Source organism: Rhinopithecus bieti, unplaced genomic scaffold, assembly GCF_001698545.2.
Source record: "Rhinopithecus bieti isolate Rb0 unplaced genomic scaffold, ASM169854v2 scaffold_26607, whole genome shotgun sequence".
NCBI classification, from domain to species: Eukaryota; Metazoa; Chordata; class Mammalia; order Primates; family Cercopithecidae; genus Rhinopithecus; species Rhinopithecus bieti.
The window spans coordinates 968958-993545 of NW_016812346.1; the positions used below are offsets into that span (position 1 = coordinate 968958).

The 24588-nt window shown below is 46.7% G+C and overlaps 1 protein-coding gene across 1 annotated transcript in view; it reads left to right on the forward strand.

Annotated features, from left to right (window-relative positions):
• Positions 1-430: 430 nt before the first annotated feature.
• Positions 431-24588, forward strand: part of TENM4 (teneurin transmembrane protein 4) — a 562312-nt gene continuing 538154 nt past the window's right edge. Inside the window, exon 1 of the mRNA XM_017895920.1 lies at positions 431-455. Coding sequence (XP_017751409.1) covers positions 446-455 — 10 coding nt within the window. The 5' untranslated portion in view covers positions 431-445. The remainder of the gene's footprint in view (positions 456-24588) is intronic.

Consider the following 24588-nt stretch of genomic DNA (forward strand, 5'->3'; position numbering starts at 1 on the left):
GTAAAAACGGCAGATCTTCCGTCTCTGTCCTGCAGGGTTCGGTTCACTCAAGGAAATGTGTGTAAACAATGATTTTAAGACAAGACCATTACTCCCATAGCACAAGATGAGATGGGAGAATAGAGGAAGGTGTATTCGAGCCTCTCAGGAAGGCTGCATAGAGGAAGCATCTGTGTGGGATTTGCAGGGTGCTAGGACCCCACTTGCTTCTCTTCATTGCTGTGGGACCAGGAACAAGCTTCATTTTCCCATGGTGTGTGTTTGCAATGACTGCTGGAGTGGAGGGTCTGTGAGAAAGGATTGGGGCATCTTGCCACCTTGCTGAGTTGAATCTGTGTTCTCTGCTTCAACAGAAAAGATCCCGCACCGTCCTCCAGGATCCAATGGCCTTGGAGCGAGGGCTGCAGGGCCCACGAACATTGCTGACTCTTCAGAACGTGCTGACATGGAGCCAGGTCAGTCCCCTTGTCTGCTCTGATTTTCCATCATTAGCTGCAAATTTGTGGCCTTGATGAGAAATGCAATCTCAGACTCTGAACATTTGCATGTTTTTTGGTTGGAGGCTTTTGCGGCTTGGCAGCATAGAAAGTAGAGGAGGTCTGGCCAGAGTAAAGGTGGCCTTATCCTGGAGCAGATGCAGTAGGACTGGTAGGTGGCAACGGTTGCTGGAAACCAACCTGGCAGCCATTATGGTGGGAGGGCAAGGTGGGCAAGGATCGGGCATCCAGCAGTTATGTGATGGGGGTGCGGTCACATGTGGGTCTAGGACCAGAGAGGCAGCAATGCCAATCAAGGCCATTCTTGGGTACAGGAGACCAGGGTGCAGGGCCCAGAGTCTGGTGGCTATATCTTGAGCTGAACTGGAGTGAGATCAGAGGCACAGTGGGGAATGGGATACAGGGAGGTGAGTGGAAGGCTGCCCAGAAGGCAGGTGGTCTGGAGGCCAGGTCTGGTGGCTAATATGGCTCTCTAGAAGCTTTTCCTCATATTGCTGTGCAGAAAAGCAATAAAAAAACAGCAAGAAACTTCTGGGTTCTACGGGAAAAGTGGAATGATGTTTCAAGCCACAGAAGGAACAGAGGAGTGAAATTGTAAGTGAAAGCTGGTCACATTGAGGGAGGCTGAAGATGCAGAGGAAGGATCGAGGGAAGAGGGAGTGTGGCCTTTATTGAAAGCCTACTGTGAACCTACTAGGTACCAAGCACTTTTTCTTATTCTTCCAGCAATCTTTCAGGATAGAAATATGAGTCTTGTTAGGTTTAGTTATGCTGCAGTAATAAATTAACTCCAGAATCCTAGTGGCTTAACCTAGCAAAAGTGTATTTCTTTCTCATGCTACATCTCCATCCAAGGTTGGTGGAAAGCTTTGCTCTACCCAGTGGCTTAGGGACCAGGCTGATGAAATCTCTGCCCTATTTTAGGGGTACGACCTGGCCTGGATGATTGGCCACTTTGGTCTCTGTAGCAGAGGAGGAAATCCCTGGAAGGTTGAACATTGACTCTTAAATGACTTGGTCCTAAAGTGACACACTACCCATTGGCCAGAACTAGCCCTGTGGTCCTGCCTGATTTCTAGGATTCCAGGAGATGTGGGAAGACATGGATATTTTAAGAGCAGTAACTCCCTCTGCCACAGTAGATATGATTTCCATTTTACAGGAAAGGAATTGAGGCTTAGAGAAATTGTCTTGTCAAAGGTCTTCCAAATAAAAAGTGCTGGAGTCTGGACCTTATGTAACTTCTGATTAATCATTTATTTAGTTATTCGACAAAGACATATGGAAGATTTACCAGCAGCCCAGCACTATGTTAAGCTTTGGGGATATCACAAGGAATAAAAACAAAGGTGGTCTCTTCCCTCACCCTGACAAGTATATAACTACAAACTGAGATCAGTGCTCTGCAGTAGAGACATAGGTTCTCTGAGGAGCTCCATTAATATTTTTTGCCTTTTGGCTATGCGTGGTGGCTCATGCCTGTAATCCCAGCACTTTGGGAGGCCAAGGCGGGTGGATCACTTGAGGTCAGGAGTTCGAGACCAGCCTGACCAACATGGTAAAACCCGGTCTCTACTAAAAGTAAAAAAATATTAGCCAGGCATGGTGGTGGGTGCCTGTCATCCCAGCTACTCAGGAGGCTGAGGCAGGAAAATCACTTGAACTTTGGAGGCAGAAGTTGCAGTGAGCCAAGATTGTGCCACTGCACTCCAGCCTGGGTGACAGAGAGAGACTCTGTCTCAAAAAAAAAAAAAAAAAAAAAAAAGATGTTTTATTTTCTTTAGAGGGACAGGTAAATGGGGTCACATTTACTGAGACACTGTGCCAAGCTGTTGATTGATGCACCTCATTTGACTCCCACAACCCCATAAGGTATTCTTGTGACCCCATTTTTTAAGATAAGAAAACCAAGGCTCACTCAGCATAGTAAGATAAAAGCTGAACTCTTTAACCTCACCATACTCACTTGTAATAGTGACATGAAAGTTAAAATGTAAAAGTCATTGAATCTAGACCTCCACCCCATCTAAATCTGAAGTGTGGTCTCCTCTCCTCCTCTTCAACCCCTCTCTCCCCAGGGACTTTCTCTCCCTGGTTCCCCAACACCCAGCCCAAGTGACTCAGCTGTTCATCCCCACATGGGGGCCTTCCACGTAGTTGGTCCCATCGAACTCATCTAAATCGGTGCAGGAAAGACTTTGCAAAAATACTAGGCTGCAGAATCTGAGTCTGGCAGGATGGGATTGAATGTGCACCTTGGCACAGGAAGATTCTTCCCTCTGGGATGTTCCGCTTTCTCTCCAGCCTCATCTCCCACCATCCCTCCCATTGTGCTCTGTGCTGTGTGTGCACTCACTCAGTCACTTCTGCCCCTTCATCAGCGTTTCTGACCTCCTCCTCTGTCCCCACACTGGTCCGAATGCCATCTCAGAACTCGACCACTGCAGCAGCCTGCTCACCCAGCCCTGCCGCCACTTGATGGACCCTGAGAAACAGCATGTTCACTGCTCAAGGGGCTGCAGGGGCCCATGGGTGTGGGCAAGGTGGAGCGGGGTGGAGGTGAGGGTGGGGGCCCACCACGACCACTGTGTGCAAAGGAGCAGTCCTCCCAGGCTTGTTCTTTCTGGGACCCTCTTCCGCTTAAACCTTTCTGCATAGCATCTGTCTCTACCTGGTGCATGTATTACTAGACAAGTTTAATTGCCTATTTTCTGTCTTCTTCTATTAGAACATAAGCTCCACAAGGGCAGGGACCTACTTTGTTGGCCCCTGCAGTGTTCTTCTGCCTGGAAAGATGCCTGGCACATGGCAGGCACTTTGTAAAGATTCAGTGAAGGAGCGTAAGAGCAAATCATTGAACAGGTTCCATATTGTGACTTGCTTACATTCTACTGTTCAAGCCATCCAGCCTCCACATACACTGTTCCTTCCTCCTGGAATGTCCCTACTGCCTTTCTCCTCCCACCACTAGCTCACTTTTCATGCATTCACTCTGCCTGCCCAGGAGTGTGAAGTCCCTTCACCACATGACACAGACGTTATCCATTCATCCCCTTGAGCCTGGGGATTTCCTGAGGCAAAAATAGCTCCTCATCGTTGAGCCCTCAGTGCCTGACACACAGACAGGACCCAGTTACTGTCTGTTGTCTTGAGCCCAGTGGACCAGAACAGCATCTGGCATTGCAGCCCAGGGGTCCTTTCCTCCTCCTCTGTGAGTTCCCCTATCCCTCGGTCAGGAGGCGGAGCCCTTGCTGCCAACTCAGCCTCCTCCTGCTTAACGGCTGGGAGATCAGGAGGAGGAGGTAAATGGGACACTAATGAAATTCAGAGAGAAAACTAAATCAGGAGGTGTTGCAAACACTGTGGAGGAGGGAGATGTGATTTAAAAGGATGTTTCCAAGGTGGGAGAAGGAAATGAGGACTGTGGAGAGCCCTGGAGTTAGCTTCACACGGCCTCACCTCTCACACCTGCAGTGGGATGACCCCTGTGAGTCACTTTAGCTGCAGGAGCTTCACTTTTCAGTCTTTAAACTAGGGGTCTTTTAGTTGACTGACTCACTCATTCAGTCATGCCTTCCCACCCCCTTGCCAAAAGGATTTGAGTAAGTTAACAATTTAAAATTAAGTAATTAAAACCAAGAACATTTAATGAAAACTTAGGGTAGAAAGTCAGGGACAAAAAAGAGAAGAGGAGAATAAAAAGGGATTCTCAGGACCACTGAGAAACAGGGGTTCCTGGAAAGGGGTTGCAAATCAGTGTCTTGAAGATGGCACAGGCCTTGGTGACAAGAAAATGCGACCATGGGTGCTAAAGACCTTTAGGGATGGAACAGCTCTGGTCATGTGGTAATCATGATGGCCCATGCCTCAGAGCACTTTCAGATCCATGGTCCATTTTTTCAGTTATGAGCATTGACCATCTGCTACATTTCAGGGAACCCACACCATGTTTTTCTCTCCCTGTCTCATTAAATGTCACAATGCCTTGCAAGGTGGTCTTTTAAAGTTCACGTTAGAGTTATGGCTACCAAGGCACAGAGAGACTAAGTTGTCTGTTTAGCAAACGGTGCTGGGGCACTAAATTTCCATGTGCAAAAGCATGAAGCTAGACTCTTTCCTCACACCATATACAAAAATTAACTCAAACTGGATCCCAGTCATGGGCAGAAATTGCTGCCTGAGAAGGCTACCCAAGAACACTTACATACCTTGTCCTCCCCTGCCTTTCTGCTTTCTACACAGCATGCCCTAAAGCACCTGTACTCAGATTCTCTCATTTCAGCATTCTGTTTTACTCTTCAACGTTATTGAAGACCCCAAAGGGTTTTCATTTATGTGGATTTTATCTGTCAAAATTTGCCATATTAGTGATTAATACTGAAAGATGTTAAAATTGTTATTTATCACTTATTTAAATGAACAATAATAAACCCTTACTTTAATATAAATAACATATTTTTATGAATAATGACTTTTCCAAAAGAAACAGAAATGAGTGGAGTGGCATTGTTTTACATTTTGGCAAATCCCTTCAACGTTTGGCTTTATAGAGGTATCTGCTTCTGCGTTCAACCTGGAAAACTCCACCATGAGTTCACGAGAAAGCCAGAATGAAAAGGGAAAATGATGTTGTAGCATTTTTATAAATAGTTTTGACCTCACAGACTTCCTGAAAGGTTTTAGGGACCCTCAGGGATCCCTCGTGCACACTTTGAAAACTGTGGGTATAAAAGGTGAGATACTCCAGAGTCCAGCAGGGAATGAGGAGGAAGTCAACCGTTAATCTAGTAAAGAGAATAAGGGAAGTGGGAACAGTCTCAGTGGAGAGGGGACGGGAGTTCTCCTGGAATGACCCCTCGCTGCTGTAGGGAGACCTTTGCATATGGTATTCTCTTGGCCTAGAATCCTTTTCCCATCTTAGTCTGTTTAGCAGAATCTTCTTGGTTCTTTAAGGTCAAGTTGGTGTAACTGCCTTCAGATTGCCTTTCTTACCATCTTTCCTAACCCAAGGCTAAACTGCGCTCCCCACCTCACCCAGAACCCTGGTGGGTGAGCATTTAAGCAGAAGACTGGTTGCAGCTGGGGTTCCAGCTTGGGGTCAGTGCCTACCAAGGAAAGGTTTAGATGCCAGGCCAAGGAGGTGGGGCTTTTTGTGATTGTTGTTTAAAAAGTAAGAAGCCATTGAAAGTGTTTTTACAAGCAACTGCTTGATGGTGTACAAATGTATGTATACAGAGGACTATGGTCACCAACAGGCAGATAAAAGTCATTCACTACTAATTCTAATTCATTAACAAATAAAGTAATGTCAGTTATCTAGAAGAGAGGGGGAAATGAGAAAAAGGAGGAGGAAAGAAACCAGCAGTGAATTGAGCACTCACTACGTGCCAGGCATTCTTCCTGTCATCATCGCAGCAGTTGGTGGTGTTTTCCCCATTTTCAGATGGATAAACAGATTTTTCTCCCCTCTCCGCTCCCCAGGATACCTTGCTAGTAAAAGCCAGAGCTGGGATTCAAACTGCAGACTCCCATCAGCCTCCTCCAAGGCCCATGACCGCTTTTCCCATGACTCCATGCTTGCTTGGCACTGTTTGCTTGGCCTTCAGTGTTTACTGCTACGTACTGCTGCTCTTTTAAAGATGTGTTTCTGTTGTATCCTTCCAGACATATTTTTCAGTTCTTGGAAAATGGAGCAGGGATGCCAACATGCTCCTTTGGTCCGCCCAATTGGAGTCTACCATGGCAGTTCCCATGCGCACAGCAGACAATCCATAATCCCTGCTTTCGTGTTGCTTACTTTTCATGGAAGACATGACCACAATTAAGATGTAAACCCCACGTTGCTATTAAATACAGGTACTGGTGACAGAGATTATCACATGGTCAGGCCCTGTTCATCCTGGCTGGCGATGGGAACTGGGAAGTCAAACGAGTTAGGACAGTGCATTTTTTCTCAGGGTCAGACTGAAGAAATAATCCTAAAGAGGACACCATAGTTCCTATGTAAATATTTAGTAAAGCAGACAAACCTTATGAGGTTAAGAGTATATTGTCCCATATGGTGCCAATTATGTCTGTTAAGCAAGGATAAATAAACATTTACTGAACTCTTACTATGGCTTGGTATCTATGCTAGGCATATAGTATGTTTTATCTTCACTATAAAAACCTATCTATTTTTGGCTCAAAGAGATAGAAATGTCCCAATTTCCAATAATCAAACTGCAATGCAGAGAAGGACATATAGCTGATAACTGGTAATGCTGGAGTTTGAAGCCAGGCCTGCCTGTCTTGTCCTTTGGAAATACCATACTGTCCCCTGCACAGGGAGAAATGCTGAGGCTGGTCCTGGCAGGGTGCCATGCGCTGACTGGTGAGGCTGGAGCATTCCTTCGCAGTGCTGCGGTGGCCACTGATAACCTCATACTGGTTTCAGCTCTTTCTTCCCAGACCATGTCTATCCTCCTAGGCTTCTTCTGCTTCCCTGTGATTGCACCTCCAGTCTCCACTCGGAGCATTCAGGATGCCGACGGCCTCCCCATACCACCATTGTCTTCCAGCACCCAGTGTTAGCTTCATTACTATTCCTGGTGGACTAACTGAACACATGAATAGACCTAGGGAAGAAGAAGGAGCAGTGAATCTAAGATGAAATTTAAAAGGTGCCACAGATTGTGCTGGAAACCCAAGAGTTCCCGATTTGCTTTAAAAAGGAATACTGTGAGGGATTGCCTTCTGGCCCGGGGCTCCCGTGCTTTGGGAAGGAGCACCAGGCAGCCATAGAAGCTAAGTGTGGAATTCTGCCCTTTCCCAAGGCCAGCCGGGTCGGGGTTAGCAGAATGAACTCAGCCACTGCTGTGGATGTTGCTGCTCTTCCAAAACCCCTTTGATGCAATCCTTCTTTACCTATCCTGCATCCTCGGAGTAGGGACACTGCACAGTGCTGGGTGTACAGTCAGAATGATTGCAGAGCCATTGACAAGCCAAATGCTAGTTTATTTCCAAATGAGAAGGTCAGTGTCATTATCCCTGGTGGATTCAATTACCAAATCCTCCTAATCATCGAGCTCGCTTCTTGTTGCTAATTGCATCTGCGGCTGCACACCTCGGTGGTCAGTTTATCCAAAGCTGTTGAGGTAGTGGCCTGAGGGCTGTTTGCAAGGCTGTGGACCTCTGTCGCTGTACTGTCTTGACTTACCCGTTGGGAAATGGACGTCTTTAGACATCTTCCACCTCCCATTGCCTTTGTGAAAATTCCCCTGCTGGAAAGGAGCAATGAGAAGCACAGAAACCTTTGCCTCTTTGAATTCTAACCATAGTGGAAAAGCCAAGTGTGCAGAAAACACTCCAGGGGTGAGAACAGACATTTGTTGAGTACCTATTAGATGTCAGCCACTGTGCTAGGCATTTCACAGTCCATTTAGCCCTCTCAACTGCCCAGTGAGGTAAGCATTATTTCTGACACGCAGATGGGGCCACAGAGTCTCAGAGAGGGTCAATGACTTTAAGTCACACAGCTAGGAGGTGGGGGAGTCTGGAATTGGATCAAGGTCATCTGCTACGAAGCGGAGCTTCTTCCCACTGGGTTGAAAATAATCACAAGAACAACATCAAGAACTACCATTTGTAGTATGGTCAGTATCTGCCTGAGTAGTATTAGCTCATTTAATCTTTACAACAACCCAGTGATCGTATGTATTCTTATCATCCCCATTTCACACATGAGGAAACCAGGGTGGAGAGAAGTGCTTTCAAGATGAATAATTCTCCAAAATTGGGTCTTCAGAAGGCAAGCCTCAGCAATCTGTCACTGTTTGTTGCTCTGTCTTAGATAGCACTTTTCTAAAATAAGCAAAGGCCTTACTCATAGATGTGCTTAATACTATGTAGCAATTGATCATTAATTTCATGGTGTTCTATCTGCCCCACTGGAACGGGTATTCTGGTTGCTGTTAGCCTCTGCTAGCCATTGAGCTGTCCCATGCTCTGAGACACTTCTGATAGAGACTCCTGCTCTAGGAATTCTAGAGCAAGAATTCCAGGATGTTAAGAGGCAAACATGTTAGAAGGCTCTATGGTACAGAGACAAAGAGCAGGCTCTGGAATCAGACTGAAGGGGTGCCCTTCTGACTTACCAGCGGTGAACCCTGGGAAAGTTACTTAATCTCTCTCTGCTTCAATTTCCTAATATGAAAAGTGGATATGATAAGAGCCCATGGGCAAGAATTTTAAAACTGTAAAATGCTTACAATCATGGGGAGCATTAAAAACAATTGCCCAGTGGATGTTATATGTTGTTTGATGGAATAGTTTACAGAATTGGACTTATGAGGTCATCTAGCTCCACTTTTTATTTGCAGATGAGGAAACAGAGACCCAGAGATAGGCTGTGGTTGTCTCAAGTCACACAGCATTTCAGTTTTCTGATTCCAATGCCAGGGCACATTCTGATACTGTGAGCCATACTTAGAACAATAGCCCTGAGAAGCCCATACATTAGTCTCATTTCTAGAAATTTTAGGTGGTTATCTTTCAATCTCCTTTATCTTTTTTGATAGTCTGTTGTTCTTTGTTGATACTTTTGCTACCCTAATATGCCCAATATTTCTTTAAATATTGCACACATTTATCTTCTTATTTAGTACCTGTATCACTTACAGGTCTGATTCTTTTGTTTATTGTTTCTGCTTCTTACTTTCTCTCCTATTTGGGGACCACATTTTGACAACCACTGGTGTAATTTATGCATTTCCAACAGGGACAATATTACTCCCAAGGGGGCAAAATTGGTTGTTAGGGAGATTTAGGGGGTGAAAAAAATCTTATTACAATGGTTTGTGGCCTTCCAGGGGCTGCAGTATGTGAACAGATATACATACTGTGTATCCTGCAGTATATCTACAGATTAAAAGTTTACAGGAAAGAGGGGGCTTTGGAGAACAAAAGTGTATATGGGCTCCTGTTAGCAGTGGGAAGGGTGATAATGAAAGGGAAGGTTGAGAGCCACTGATATAACAGACTGACCAGCAGCATTGCAGCAAGATATACCTAAGACCAAATGCTGCCTCCCTCCCAACAACCTGCATAACCTTGGACAAATTAATTTTAATCTCTGTGCCTCAGTTTTCTTATCTTGAAAATGGGATACTATAATAATACCTCCTTCTTATAAGGTTGTTCTGAGGATTAAAGGAAATAATATCTGTAAAGCTCCTGGCACTTAGTAGGTATTCAATAAATGTTATTGTGTATTTGTTCCCTACCCCCACTCAGCCCAACACACATGTTTGGAAAGAGGCCCAGAGCTGTTGGAGTTGCTGAGGGAGTTGCTTTTCAGACAGTAATGCCGCGGGCCCTAAGCAGCGTTCGTAGGAGAGTCTCCCTCTCTGGGTGCACATAAATACACAATGTCCCAAGAGTTCTTGGAATTATCTGAGAGCAAGACAGGGTGATTCATCTGGCTTATCAAAGACAACATTTCCTGGTTCTTCCTTCATAGGTACAGTTAATATTCAACCTGTTTGGAGCAATCCACATCAGCGAAGCTAAGCGATCAAGGTGGAGTTGAAGCTTAGTAGTGATTGTCAGTTAAGGAGGCAGAGTTAGGGGTTTTCCCATGGGTTATAAGTTAATTCCAGGGCCTCAACTTGAGCTTCCAGCCTCTAAGGTGTCTGTAACTCATACAGGGAAGAAACTGTTAAGCCAGGCCAGGGCACATGTGATGTGATTGGAGAGGAGTGGCCTGTGGCGGGAGGGGCTGGGGGACGGCAGGGAGAGCTGAAAAGGGAAGGCTGGACTGGTCTTCTTTGTTGCTCCTGAAACTCCCTGCTTCCCTCTGTCCATGTTCTCATATGCTCCAGTGAGGGCCTACATAGACTAGAATTGCCTAAATAATTCCTGCCACATAATAATAGATCCTCACTATGTATTTGTTGAAAAATTAACTTTCTCCCCCGATAACTACGACTAAAATTATTATTAAATAAAGTGTTATTATGTATTTTATCGAATTCTCTCTCTTAATCCTCACAGCAACTCAACTATTATTTTTATCATCATTCTCATTTCATAGATGAGGAAACTGAGGCTGAGAGAAATTAGGACATTGCCCAGATGGTTAAATTGCAGAGCAGGGGATTGGGTTGTGGCAGAGAGGGGAGCTTGCTCCACTTATCTTTCAGCCCTGGGTTTCTATCTGCTCTGCCATAAGGGGAGCTTCCTCCATGCAGGACCAGAGGCTGATTCCATTCTGAATCCCAGCGCCTGGCACAAGGAAGGGATCAGAGAGCCTCCCTTCCCAGCAGGGAGAGTGGCTGTCCCCCTCCTCCCAACCCTGAGAGAGCCATCCTCCCAGCGCATCCACCACCCCTGATTCCTGTCTGGGCCTATCCAAGCCTGGTGTGACAGATGACTTACCTCTGCCACATCGCTCCCACGAAGAAGCAGCATCCAAGCCTGCCAACCAGGGAGCCATGCCGTGTTCCACACAGCCAGGCAGAGGGGCCGTCTTTCTGACACCAGCTCCGTTTCCCCGACAAGGCCTGTCTTCTGCAGCAAGGAGTAGTGTCTGAGCAGTTCATTATCTCTGCCCAGAATATGTCAAGGCCCAGGCCTAGCAAATCCAGACGTCCAGAGAAACATTCTGTAGCTCTGCCACCCTCCAGCCTCAACCTCCCCATTTCCCGCGCTTCTCCCCAACCACTACAGGAAACACACACGTGCAAGAAAGATAAGGAGTTGGGAGGCACTGGAGACAAACTAGTATAAAACAAGAACATGGTCTCTTGCTGTGTAGACCATGTAGAGCATGTTGCATTTGGCCAGTGTTTTCTGTTCATTCTCCTGTTGACCTCACAACAGCCCATCGAAGGGTAAGGGGTTGTTGTTGCCATCTCAGCAGGGGAGATGAGAGTCTGCTCAGCTCTGGGCACTGTGGGTTCTCTAGGAGGAGTGGCAGGGCTGGAGGGACCCTTGATATCCTCTCACCCAACCTTCTCTCCCAGCCTAGACCCAAGGAGGGAGGGAGCTTGCCACAGCTCCCTCGGGTGGCAAGTGGCAGAGCCAGGGCTTGAACCCAGAACCCACTGACAGCAAAAGTCAGTGGCAAAGTCAATCATTTCCTCCCATTATGTGAGGAGATCTCAGAGAGGGAAGAGGGGAGTGTGCCAAGGTCTAGCCCTGATGGCCACGTGGACCCGGAGCCATGGGTAGCACCTGGGGAGCCTCAAGAAATACAGGTTCCAGGCCTGGAGAGGTCCTTGCCATTAGGCTTCCTTGTGCTTGTGTCTTGTCTTGGAGGCCGGGGGCCAGCTCTGACCCAGCCTTGCCCAGTGGAGGGTTTGACTGGGGAGACAGAACAGAAATGGACAATGTGGAGTGGAGTGGGTCTGGAGCACTCTGTGGAAAGGAGGCATCCTGTATTGGCTCAGCTACCTCACCAAGCACCTGCAGTCCTGGGAGGAGGTATTGCCTCATTCTCCAAGAGAAGCTGAATATTAGTTCACCAAAATGGTAACATACAAAATAAAGAAGAGGTTCAGAAAATGCCGAAACTAAGGTGCTGGGCTTTCAGAGACATTGAGGAAGGAGCTCGAGATGGCCTCTGGGATAGCATTCCTATCAGAAGTGGGCTGTGACCCTCTCTAGTTAGTGATTTTCAGTGGCTTCCCGTTGCTCTCCAGAGGAAGCCCAGACTTTTCACAGTATCATAGGAGTCCCTAAATTATCCCCCACTTTTATTTTTTTTGAGACAGGGTCTGGCACTGTTACCCAGGCTGGAGTACAGTGACATAATCTCTGTTCACTGCAACTTCTGCTTCCTGGGCTCAAGCGATCCTCCTACCTGAGCCTCCTGAGTAGCTATGACTACAGGTGTATGTCACCATAGCTGACTAATTATTTTTCTGTAGAGACGGGGTTTCACCATGTTACTCAGGCTTGTCTCAAACTCCTGAGCTCAAGCGATCCACCCACCTTGGCCTCCCAAAGTGCTGGGATTACAGGTGTGAGCCACTGCACCCGGCCACCTGTATTATCCTTTTTCCCAGAAGAGTTTATCACAGATGGCAGGGAGCTCAGGTTCTGGTTTCAAATCTGGGCTTTTCTACTTCCAAAGTGTGTTCTTCCCCTAGAGCAAGTTACCTAGCCACACTGTGCTTCTGGAACTTTATGTGTATAATTGATATAGTAGTAATAACAAAATAATGTTGTTGTTAGAGTCAAATAAGATAATACACATAAAGTACTTGGGACAACACCTGGCACATAGTTAACACCCTCACTCCGTGTGAGTTGAGATATTATTACTCTTGGCAACAGCAGCAGTAGTCGTAGCTTTAATAGCAGTGCTTCCTGGCCTTTGCATCTTTACAAAGCTCTTCTCTGAGCATGTGGAGCCTTTCGGATACTTTGAGTCGGGCAAACTCCTGCTCATTCTCCCAGGTCCCCCCTGGAGGTGAACTTGCAGGCAGCCTGCCCCGACCCCACAGGCTCATTGCCTGGCTTCTGCCCTATCCCACAGCAGATAGTCTCTGTGGCCTTCCCAGCATATGTCACCATTCTCTCAGCACACAGGAGCATTTCTAAATGTCCCAACTGGGAGCTCTTGAGGTCAGGGAGATGTCTGAGCACCAGGAAGGCCACCAGTAAATGTTTATAGCATGAATTTGTCACTGCCCCATGCCCTATGCAGGACTAAGAAATTCATAATTGGTGTTTGCAGGGATTTAGGCAAAGAAGGTTAAAGCTACAGGATGAAAAATGTGTATTAGCCCATTTTCATGCTGCTGATAAAGACATACCCGAAACTGGAAACAAGAAGAGGTTTAAATGGACTTACAGTTCCACATGGCTAGGGAGGCCTCAGAATCATGGCAGGAGGTAGAAGGCACTTCTTACATGGCGGCGGCAAGAGAAAACAAGGAAGAAGCAAAAATGGAAACCCCTGATAAACCCATCAGATCTTGTGAGACTTATTCACTATCATGAGAATAGCACGGGAAAGACTGGCCCCCATGATTCATTTACTTCCCCCCAGGTCCCTCCCACAACATGTGGGAATTCTGGGAGATACAATTCAAATTGAGATTTGGGTGGGGACACAGCCAAACCATATCAGAGTGTAAGAAGTACACAGGAAGCCAGGGCTACACCTGTGTCCCCTGCACCTGAGTGTCACAGAGAATCAGGGAGGGCCTCATTATCTACCACTGGCAAGAAAAGCCCTGCATAGCTTTGACCTCCAATTAGAAGAAAGCACTCAGTTCCTTCCAATAGGCATTCTCTGTTCCAGCACTGTTCAGGCAGCCACTTTCCTGCAATTCTAGATCTCGCTCAAGGCCTTCAGCAGATGCCAGATTTCATTCTGTCCCCTTGGCTTTTTCTTCTGCCTTCTACGGGCACAAAGGGGCATTTCTAGATGTTCTGACTGTGAGTTCTTCTCTTTTCTTCTGCCTTCTTTTTTATTTTCCCACTTTGGGGCAGCGCACCCAGGCACCCAGGCATGGGAAAGAGCTCTACCATAGGGGAGGTTCCCTAAGCACTTGTCCAGAGGCTGAAGGACTTGGACAGGCTTCATTACTCCCTATAACGCCTAGAACCATGAAGCAAGTGGGCACCCTGGCCCTGTTCCTGAACTCCAGACCTGCCAGTGGCCCATGGCCTTGGCCTTAGCATTCACTCTGAGTTCTGTACTCTGAGCTGCCCTCTTCTCAGCATGGTGGCTGCATGGAGTTGGCTCAACATTAGTAGTGCCTCCTTTCTCTCCTCCTTCATTTCATTTACAACGTGTTCTTTGTATCAAAAAGTAGAATAAAGAATACAGTGAAAATCTGTATACCCACCACCCAGTTGAACAATTAAAACATTCTAGGTATTATAATAGCCAAAACTGGAATTAGCCTAGATGTCCTTTAACAGGTGAACAGTGAACTGTGGTCCATTTATGTTATGAAATGCTACTCAGCACTAACAAGGAATGAAATATCTTATGTACAACAATCTGGATGAATCGCCAGGGAATTACGCTGAGTGAGAAAAAAACTATCTCAGAAACTTAACTACTGTCTGATTTCATTGATTTTTTGAAATGACAAAATTTTAGAAATGAGGTGAGTGGTTGATGGAGTTGAGGACCTGGGCTGAGGGTGGAAGGGAGGTGGGTATGGAGATAAAAGGACACATGAGGATCCTTGCCCTGTGGAGATGTTCTGTATCTCGACTGTGGTGATGGACACACAAACCTATGTGAGTGGTAAAATTGTATAGAACTTAACCCATACACACATGAGTACCAGTAAAATGGGACATTTGAGTATGATTGGTAGACTGTATCAACATCCATATCTTGGCTATGATAGTATTTTATACTTTTGCAAAATGTTACCATTGGGGAAACTGGGCAGAGTATACAAGGGACCTCTCTATTCTTTCTTAAAACTGCATGTGAACCCTTAATTATCTCAATACAAATTTCAATTTAAAAAAGGAAAGATATTGCAAGTAACTTCTTAAAAGATACGTAATAGGTACAATTGAAGACCACAGTGTGCCCCCCAATCTCATTCCTCTCCTTCCTAAGAGGCACCAAGTATCTGAAATGTGGTATTGCTCATTCCCACACAATTCTGTACTTTTACTACATATGTACTTTTACTACATATGTATTGTGTGCATGTATCATATTCTACTTACCCATTTCTCAGCTGATGGACATTTGGGTTGTTTTCACCTTTGTACTATTATGGAGAATGCTGCTATAAACACTTATGTACAAATGTTCTTATGGATATGTTTTCATGTCTCTTTGGCAAATACCTAGGCATTGAGTTGCTGGATCATATGGTATGTTTAACTATTTGAGGAACTTCCAGAATGTTTTCTAGAGGCTATAGCATTTTACATTTCCACCAGCAGTGTATGAGGGTTCCAGTTTCTCCACATCTTCATCAATATTTGTTATTATATGTCTTTTTTATTATAGCTCAATCATGGGCTTTCGAATCAGGCAACCTGGGTTAGAATCCCAGTTTTGCTGTTTACTAGCTGTAGTATCATAATCAACTTTTCCCTCTATTTTCTTCCTCTGTAAAATGGGATTATTAATACCCACTTTGTAGGACAATTGTGAGGACAGATTAAACCAAGACAATGGTAAAGCCTTTAGTACAGTGTGGGATGCAGTTGGCTGTCCTGGGAACAGAGTAACAGTGATAGCTTGTTATTATGGGCCTCCTCTAGTCTTTCGGTCTAGGGTGCTCTTAAAGCCACCTAGAACCGCCATAAGCACCTACTCTCAGTTGGCTGGGAGCTAAGCTGTGTGTGAGTGAAAAGCTCAGAACGCTGCTCTTCACGAATGCCCAGAACTCATAGTGGAAGTTAGAGCAGACCCACCATCTCCTTGATTCTCAGAGTCCCCAGGGGCCACCACTGGACTGTCCCAACCTGGCAGGTTCTTACAAGTCACCCCCAACCTCACCACCAAACACCACAGGGAACAGAGAGACAAAGAACCTTTGCAGGCTCCAGGTTAAGAAGCTTAAAATCGGGTCTGAACTATGTGAGTTTATTTAAATTGGCTTTCTTTTCCTTTCTTTCTTTGGAAGGAGCCAGATTTTTCATGCAGTCATTTTTGCAACAATCACAAACATCATCTGCACACCCAGACATTGTATAGGGGGGAAAGAAAGATGATTACTTGCTGATTGCTACTGTTGTTCATTTTGGAGCTGCCTCTGGATAAGAAAGGCACAGCTGCATGTGGAAGAGGCAGAGAACAGCAGCTCTGTAAAGCCAGAGCATGGGGAGTGTGGAAGGGGAAACGTCCCTCACGGCAGGGAAGACCTGGCAGTCAGAGTGGCAGTGGTTTATGGGACCAGGTCCTGTCCATGGCAGTCCTGTGGCCAGTGTTTACAGGAGGCAGCAAAGACATCTCAGGCTCGTCATGCCCCCAAAAGACTCACATCATCTCCTCCCCCGCCCACTACCCCAGTCCTTCCCATCTTAGTCAGTGTACCAGAAACTTGGGTGCCACCCTGGTTCTGCCTCCTTCTTTGTCTCCAACACCTGACCAGTCACGAAGCCATGTGAATACTATCCTGCAAATCTCTCACATGCATCAAGTTCTCTCCATTCATTCACTCTTGGATCACTGCAGCAGCCTCCCACTATCTCCCTGCCTCTCTGCCTCTAGCCCTAGCACCTCCTGATGACTCATTCCCCAGCCCACACTGATCTTCCCATAAAACAAATGAGATTGGGTCACTACCAGAAAACCCTACAATGGTTTCCCTTCACCCTAAGGATGAAATCAGAGGGCTTGCCACTTGCCCCATCCCTCCTTCATGCTTCTGTAGGCTTCTGTGAGTCTCTGTTACTGCATGGGACCGTATCAGTGATTCATTTATCCTCTTCCCCATTCTCCCCTGGGCTCCCTAAGGGAAAGAATTCTGGTTTATTCATGCCAGTATCTCCTGGATCTAACAGAGCTTCTGACTCATGGTAGGTACCCAATAAATGTGTGTTATTTGAATAGTCTTTATGATTTTCAGATTTTTTTTTTTTTTTTTTACCTAGTTGTTTCTCTTTTGACCCTCGCCACTCTGAGGTACACATGGTAGGAGTTATTTCCATTTAAAAGTAGAAAACCCAAGACTCAGAGATGATAAACGATGGTCTGAGGGTCCTACACAGTAGGCAAATGGCAGAGCTGGACTAGCCACAGCTCTTCCAAAGGAGGCATCACTAGAATCCCATGAGGAAGGCAAGGCAGGTGGCTATTTCTGTGGTTCTCAAAGTGTAGTCCCTGGACCACCAGCATTAACACTACTATTAGAAATGCAAATTTCAGGCCCTACTCACATGATGATGGAATAGCAAGAGGCCAAGCCCAAACTTCCCAGCTGCCTTCTTCCAGCCAAGATCATATTCTCTTTATTGTGTGATGTCCTACTTCTGGAATTACTAATGTCCATGAGTCCTAATGATGGGCCCCACGGTACCAGTTGGAACAAAAGCATCTTCCTGCAGACCCTCTGGAGCATGAACTTTTTCAATAAGCTCAGAAAGCTGTGTGGGGCATAATTATAATAGTGTTCATCCTTCAAGCATATCCTCTGCTGGGACTGATTAAACAAGGTCTGACAAGCATCTCTCCTGGATGACTCTGGGTATTAAGGCAACCAGAGTATGAGTCACTTGTAATGCCCCGGGTAGAAGTATTTCCAGGACAGAATAATCCCCTAGTATGGACAGAAACTACTAGTGACAGGCAGAAAGCTCAGAGACTGTGCTTGTGCCTGGAGCAACAGCTTTGTCTTCTCCTGCCCCTGCCTTGACTTTGAAATGTTCTGTCAAGAATGATCAGCCTGGAATTGAAAGGCATCCATGTGCCAGCTGAGCCAAAGAGAGATGGGATGAAAATAGCAGCTGCCCCTAGTGTTTTAATGGATGCCCATGTTCCTCAAGGGCACCAAGCATGGCCACACAGTGATGAGGAGTAAGCCTGGAAGGCGCGGCCTGCATCGCTCTAATGTGTGACTTTGGATGACCCTTGCCCTTCCTGGGCCAGCTTTGCTCTGGGAGTAAACCTCTGAGGTCCCTTCCAGCACTGATGAAGGAACTCATGGCATGTCCTGGGGGACACTAGATTTAATGCGGAGTAAGGTAAAGTGCATTTTTAAAAGTGGAGATATTTGGAAGGAGATAAACCTGGGCGAGAGGCCCCAGCTCTAGCTCTCCCCACTATGTGATGGCCAGCATCAGACTGCTGCCCTGCCTGTGGGTCCTTCTGAGGGATTCTGAGACTGGAGGAAGAGACAGAGAGTTAGGAAGCACAACTGATTGGAGTTCTATTTTTAAAAGAGGCCTGCGTTGGCATCCCTAGAGACAGAGCATGGTGCATTTCCCTGAATAACCACTGCTATTTTTAGAGGGCAGCAATGAACGGCACCCCAGGAGAGAAGGCGAGAAGAGTGACTGGATGCTTCTAGAGACCCTGCGGGTCCCGAGCTGGATCTCAGTCGGTTTTTTCCAAGGCGTCTGCCTGGGAAGTTGCTCATCAGCCTCGCCTTGACCTTGGTTGGTATGGTGAGGCCACTGCTGTCCTGTGTGCTGCAAGGGCAGAGAATGCTGGGCGCCAACCCCAAGGAACCACTTTTCACCCTTGCGTGGCACACCCCTTACAGCATTGACAGCTGCTGTGGAGGAGGAATTGTCTGGATTGAATGTCTCCCAACCATGGCAGAAAAACGGGCAGCACAGGATTACTGTCTGGGACCAAAGCCTCCGGGACATGTTCCTGAAAAATTTTAGAGATGGGTGGAAATCAGTAGAGATTACAGATGAGTAGAATTGTGGATTCTTAGACTACAAGGGCACCACATCCAGCCATCCTGCTTAAGTGAGCTGTTCAGCCCCAGGATTGCATACCTGCAATGAAAGCGCATCCCCTGAGAGAGCTCCAACCATTTCTGGGTATTTGATTGCTTGCAAGTTTGTTCCAAAACGTCTCATATCCTCTACTCAGCATACATAATGATTAAGGATAAATAATGACAATGAACTTGTATTGCCGGCTTACCATGCACAGGCAATGGAAGTATTCTACCTGTGCCTTCTCATTCAATCTTCACAATAGCATTCTGAGTCAGGGACATTATTATTCTTATCTTGCAGATGAGGCGGCTGAAACAATAAATGCCTAGCACATAATAGTAATGACAGCAAATGTTTATACAGCTTACTGTATTCCAGCCACTCTTTCACATGGCTTTTATGAATTAGCAAATTTAATCTTCACAGAAACCCTTTGAAGTAGGTAGTATTATCATCATCTCCAATTTGGAGAGGAAGACAGAGAGGCAAGATTTGAATTCAGACACACCGGATACAGTGGGCTTGCTCCTAACTGCCGTGGCCATGTTATTCTACCTCTCCACGAGTATCTGTACAAAGAACATCTGACCTCTCTACTCATATCTCTTTGCTCCACCCACACTGGCCATCTTCCAGTTCTGCTAACTTGCAGTGTCTAACATCAGGGACTCCTCCAGACTCCATCCCCTCTTTTCCTGGCCACCTGTTGGTCATCCCTTAGGTTTCAATTCATGTTGCTTCCTCAGAGAGGGCTGCTCTGATTTCCCCAGACCAGGTCAGCCCCCTCTTTTAACCTTTCTCCTAGTCCCCGCGCTCCTTCTTCAAGTGCCATCATCTCCCACCTCAACACTCTCAGAAGGAAAGCTCCCCAAGGGCAGGATGGTGCCACTGTCCTCCCACTGCGTCCCCAGATCCTGCTCAGTGCCTGACACAGAGTAGGTCCCCAATACGTGTTTGTTACTTAAGTGCATGGAAACCGGGCTAGAAAGCAGGGTTGGCACCCGTTACTCTTGAAGGCCAAGATGTGTCTGGAAACAGGCTGGGTCTGTTTCTACCAACTCACCAGTTTCCTGAGAGCACATGTGTGGTGCTGGGAATTGTTTCTTCACATAACTTCTTCTCTCTCATTTGAGAGGGGAGGAAATAAAGATTGTGAAAGAGGGAGTGGTGGAAGGAGGGGGAAGGAGGAATCAGGCAGAGCTCTCCAACCTGGCTGGCTGCTCATTAGAATCACCTGGTGGGTGTTGAAAGCCCCGGCCTGGGCGTCTCCCCAGGCCAAGGGAATCTGAACTTCTGTGGGTGGTGCCTGAGCTTGGACACTTGTTTGATTTCTGTGGCCTGGTCCTCATAGATTGTAGTTTGGAGACCAGGCCATCAGAGAGAAGACGAGAGCCTTTGTTAGGAAACCTAGACCAGTCCTCGCCACTCAGTGGTTCTTCATGCAGTGGCGGCCTAATCGAAGAGGCTGGCCTCACAGAAGCTAAAGATTAGGGCAGTGGTTGAACAATAATTATCATCCTCATCATTTAATAATAATAGTTAGTATTTATTTGTTGAGTAAACAATGTGCTAGGCCTCTTACGTAATCCTGATGAATGCCTGTTAGGTGGTTGATGGTGTTGCCATCATACAAAAGAGGATGCTCAGGTTAAGGTCACATATGGAGGAGTGGGAGAGGCCAGGTATGAACTTGGGCCTCTATGCCCTGAGTCTGTGTTCCAGCAGTAGTCTGCATGGCCTGCAGGTATGTGAGTCTCCTTTCCTTCCACAGGGAGTACAGTGTGTGCAGAAAGGCTTCTACCTTCATGACTAACAAGACTGAAAAAAAAAATTCTTGATTGGAAGCTGCTACATTCTGTGCTAGGGTTCAGAAGAAGAGAAAGCCAGGTTTTCCCCCCACCAGGTCCCCCAGCAAAACAATGCATTTTAAATGGCTCCAAAATTGCTAAGCTATTTCACTGCTTCAGAAGAAAAATAGCTTGGGGAAAGCTATTGGCCCTTTATGCCCTGAACATCAAAATAAAATGCCAAATGGGAAAATGAAATCACAGGAGGATGGGAAGTGGGAAGGATTAGGGGGGAAGTTTGCTATTGATGTGTGGGGAGAGTGTTAAACTGGAATTCTGGGTGCTTGTGAACTTGGGGGTCAGATGGACCTGGTTTAAGTCCAGCCTGGGACTGATGCTCCCATGCTGACATGGCTTTAGGATTAACTGCAAACAAGGCACCTCTCTAGCAAAAGGTCCTGAGCAGCTTTTGGTTCTGGTTCCACTGACCTGGGGTGGGGCCCAAGCAGGGGCTTTTTTTTTTTTTTTTTTTTTAAACTTCCAGGTGATTCTAATGAGCAGCCAGGGTTGGGAAGCTCAGCTTAATTCCTCCTTTTCCTTCATTGTCTCCCCTCTCATTCTGAGTTTTCTCCCCTCTCAGATGGGCATGATACTACTTGAAGAAACAATCCCCAGTCCCTTCCAGCAAGACAAAGTGCTCTCAGTAACCTGTGGTGAGCCAGTGGGAGCATCCCAGCCTGTTTCCAGTCATACCTTTGCCTCCAAGAGAAACCAGTGCCAGCCCTATTTTCTAGTTGGCTCAGGGAAAATGAAAGCATGGGGGAAAAGGGTCCCAGGCTGGCGTGGAATATCGAGGACTCATAGCCTTGTTGCTTTTTGCTGAAAACCCCTCACCCCTGGGCATGATCAGGCAACATCTGCTGAACATACACCCATAAGTCTCGCTGAGGGAGGCAGCTTGTTGCCTCCTCAGACTGAGGCTACTGCTACAAGGCCGTGTCAGTGAGGCTGGTTGGAAAGTTCTAGAAATGTGGGTCAGGTGGGCTCTCAGGCCTGTCACAGCTGAGAGACAAGTCTCCAGGCCTGCAAGAGGAGAGAAAATGAGGCTTCCAGCCTCTAGAATGTTCTGTTTGATGAGCAGCACGATGGGGCCAGAAGCCTGAGAACAGGTGTAACTGAGGCCCTGTTAGGAAGAGAATGCACCCCCCCTGGAAATGGCCTCAGGAAATGTGGAGAACAGTGCCTGACCTGAACACACACCTGTATAGACCTTGTCCTTGATAGGAATGACAAACGGCTACCATCAACAGCACCAGCCAGGGGCTGACTCCTCAGACACGGGCACTACTCTCCACAATACCCTGATAGGTTGGGTTAGGACCCCAGTTTCACAGACAGAGACACTGAGGCTTAAGGGGACATAAAACCAGTCAGTGCTGAGGCTGAGGCTGTGGACTTCCACAGTAGCTTTCAGACCTGTTTTCCCATTTGATCTTCTCAACAAGCCTACGAGATGAGCCAAGGTGAAGAAACAGGCTCAGAGACACACGGTGACTTCTCCAGTGTCACACAGCTAAGCAGCAGCAGGGCCTGGACTCACGGCCAGGCCTGTTGGGCTTAGGTTGGTGCTATCTCCCCTCAGTCCAGGCTTGCAAGATGCCCCCTTGTATTAGTCCGTTTTCACGCTCCTGATAAAGACATACCCGAAATGGGGAACAAAAAGAGGTTTAATTGAACCTATAGTTCCACATGTCTGGGGAGGCCTCAGAATCATGGTGGGAGGCGAAAGGCACTTCTAACATGGCAGCAGCAAGAGAAAAATGAGGAAGAAGCAAAAGTGGAAACCCCTGATAAGCCCATCAGATCTTGTGAGGCTTATTCACTACCATGAGAATAGCACGGGAAAGACCAGCCCCCATGATTCAATTACTTCCTGCTGGGTCCCTCCCACAACACATGAGAATTCTGGAAGATATAATTCAAGTTGAGATTTGTGTGGGGACACAGCCAAACCATATCATTCCACTCCTGGCCCCTCCAAATCTCATGTCCTCACATTTCAAAACCAATCATGCCTTCCCAACAGTCCCCCAAAGTCTTAATTCATTTCAGCATCAACCCAAAAGTCCACAGTCCAAAGTCTCATCTGAGACAAGGCAAGTCCCTTCCACCTATGAGCCTGTAAAATCAAAAGCAAGCTAGTTACTTCCTAGATACAATGAGAGTACAGGTATTGGGTAAATACAGCCATTCCAAATGGGAGAAATTGGCCAAAACAAAGGGGTTACAGGGCCCATGAAAGTCCAAAATCCAGTGGCAGTCAAATTTTGAAGCTCCAAAATGATTTCCTTTGACTCCAGATCTCACATCCAGGTCACACTGATGCAAGAGCTGGGTTCCCATGGTCTTGGGCAGCTCCACCTCTGTGGCTTTACAGGATACAGCCTTCCTCCTGGCTGCTTTCATGGGCTGTTGTTGAGTGTCTGCAGCTTTTGCAGGTGCACGGTGAAAGCTGTCGATGGATCTACCATTCTGGGTCTGGAGGATGGTGCCCCTCTTCTCACAGCTTCAGTAGGCAGTACCCCAATAGGGACTCTGTGTGGGGGCTCTGACCCCACATTTCCCTTCAGTACTGCCCTAGCAGAGGTACTCCATGAGAGCCCCACTCCTGCAGCAAACTTTTGCCTGAGCATCCAGATGTTTCCACACATCTTCTGAAATCTAGGCAGAGGTTCCCAAACCTCAATTCTTGACTCTGTGCACCCAGAGGCTCAACACCACATGGAGGCTGCCAAGGCTTGGGGCTTCCAGCCTTTGAAGCCACAGCCTGAACTCTATGTTGGCCCCTTTCAGCCATGGCTGGAGTGGCTGGGACACAGGACACCAAGTCCCTAGGCTGCACACAGCAGGGGGACCTTGGGCCCAGCCCACAAAACCACTTTTTCCTCCTGGGCGTCTGGGCCTGTGATGGGAGGGGCTGCTGTGAAGGTCTCTGACATGGCCGGGGGACATTTTCCCCATGGTCTTGGGGATTAACATTAGGCTCCTTGCTACTTATGCAAATTTCTGCAGCTGGCTTGAATTTCTCCCCAGAAAATGGGATTTTCTTTTCTATCACATAGTCAGGCTGCAGATTTCCCAAACTTTTATGTTCTGTTTCCCTTATAAAACTGAACGCCTTTAACAGTACCCAAGTCACCTCTTGAATGCTTTGCTGCTTAGAAATTTCTTCCACCAGATACCCTAAATCATCTCTCTCAAGTTCAAAGTTCTACAAATCACTAGGTCAGGGGCAAAATAATTCCAGTCTCTTTGCTAAAACATAACAACAGTCACCTTTGCCCCAGTTCCCAATATTTCCTCATCTCCATCAGAGACCACCTCAGCCTGGACCTCATTGATCATATCACTATCAGCATTTTTGTCAAAGCCATTCAACAAATCTCCGTGAGGTTCCCAACTTTCCCACATTTTCCTGTCTTCTTCTAAGCCCTTCAATCTGTTCCAATCTCTGCCTGTTACGCAGTTCCAAAGTTGTTTCCACATTTTCGGGTATCTTTTCAGCAACACCCTACTCTACTGGTATTAATTTACTATATTAGTCCATTTTCATGCTGTTGATAAAGACATACCCAAAACTGGGAACAAGAAGAGGTTTAATTGGACTTACAGTTCCACATGTCTGGGAAGGCCTCAGAATCACGGTGGGAGGCGAAAGGCACTTCTAACATGGCAGCAGCAAGAGAAAAATGAGGAAGAAGTAAAAGCGAAAACCCCTAATAAACCCATCAGATCTCGTGAGGCATATTCACTATCATGAAAATAGCACAGGAAAGACTGACCCCCATGATTCAGTTACCTCCCCCTGGGTCTCTCCCACATGTGGGAATTCTGGGAGATACAATTCAAGCTGAGATTTGTGTGGGGACACA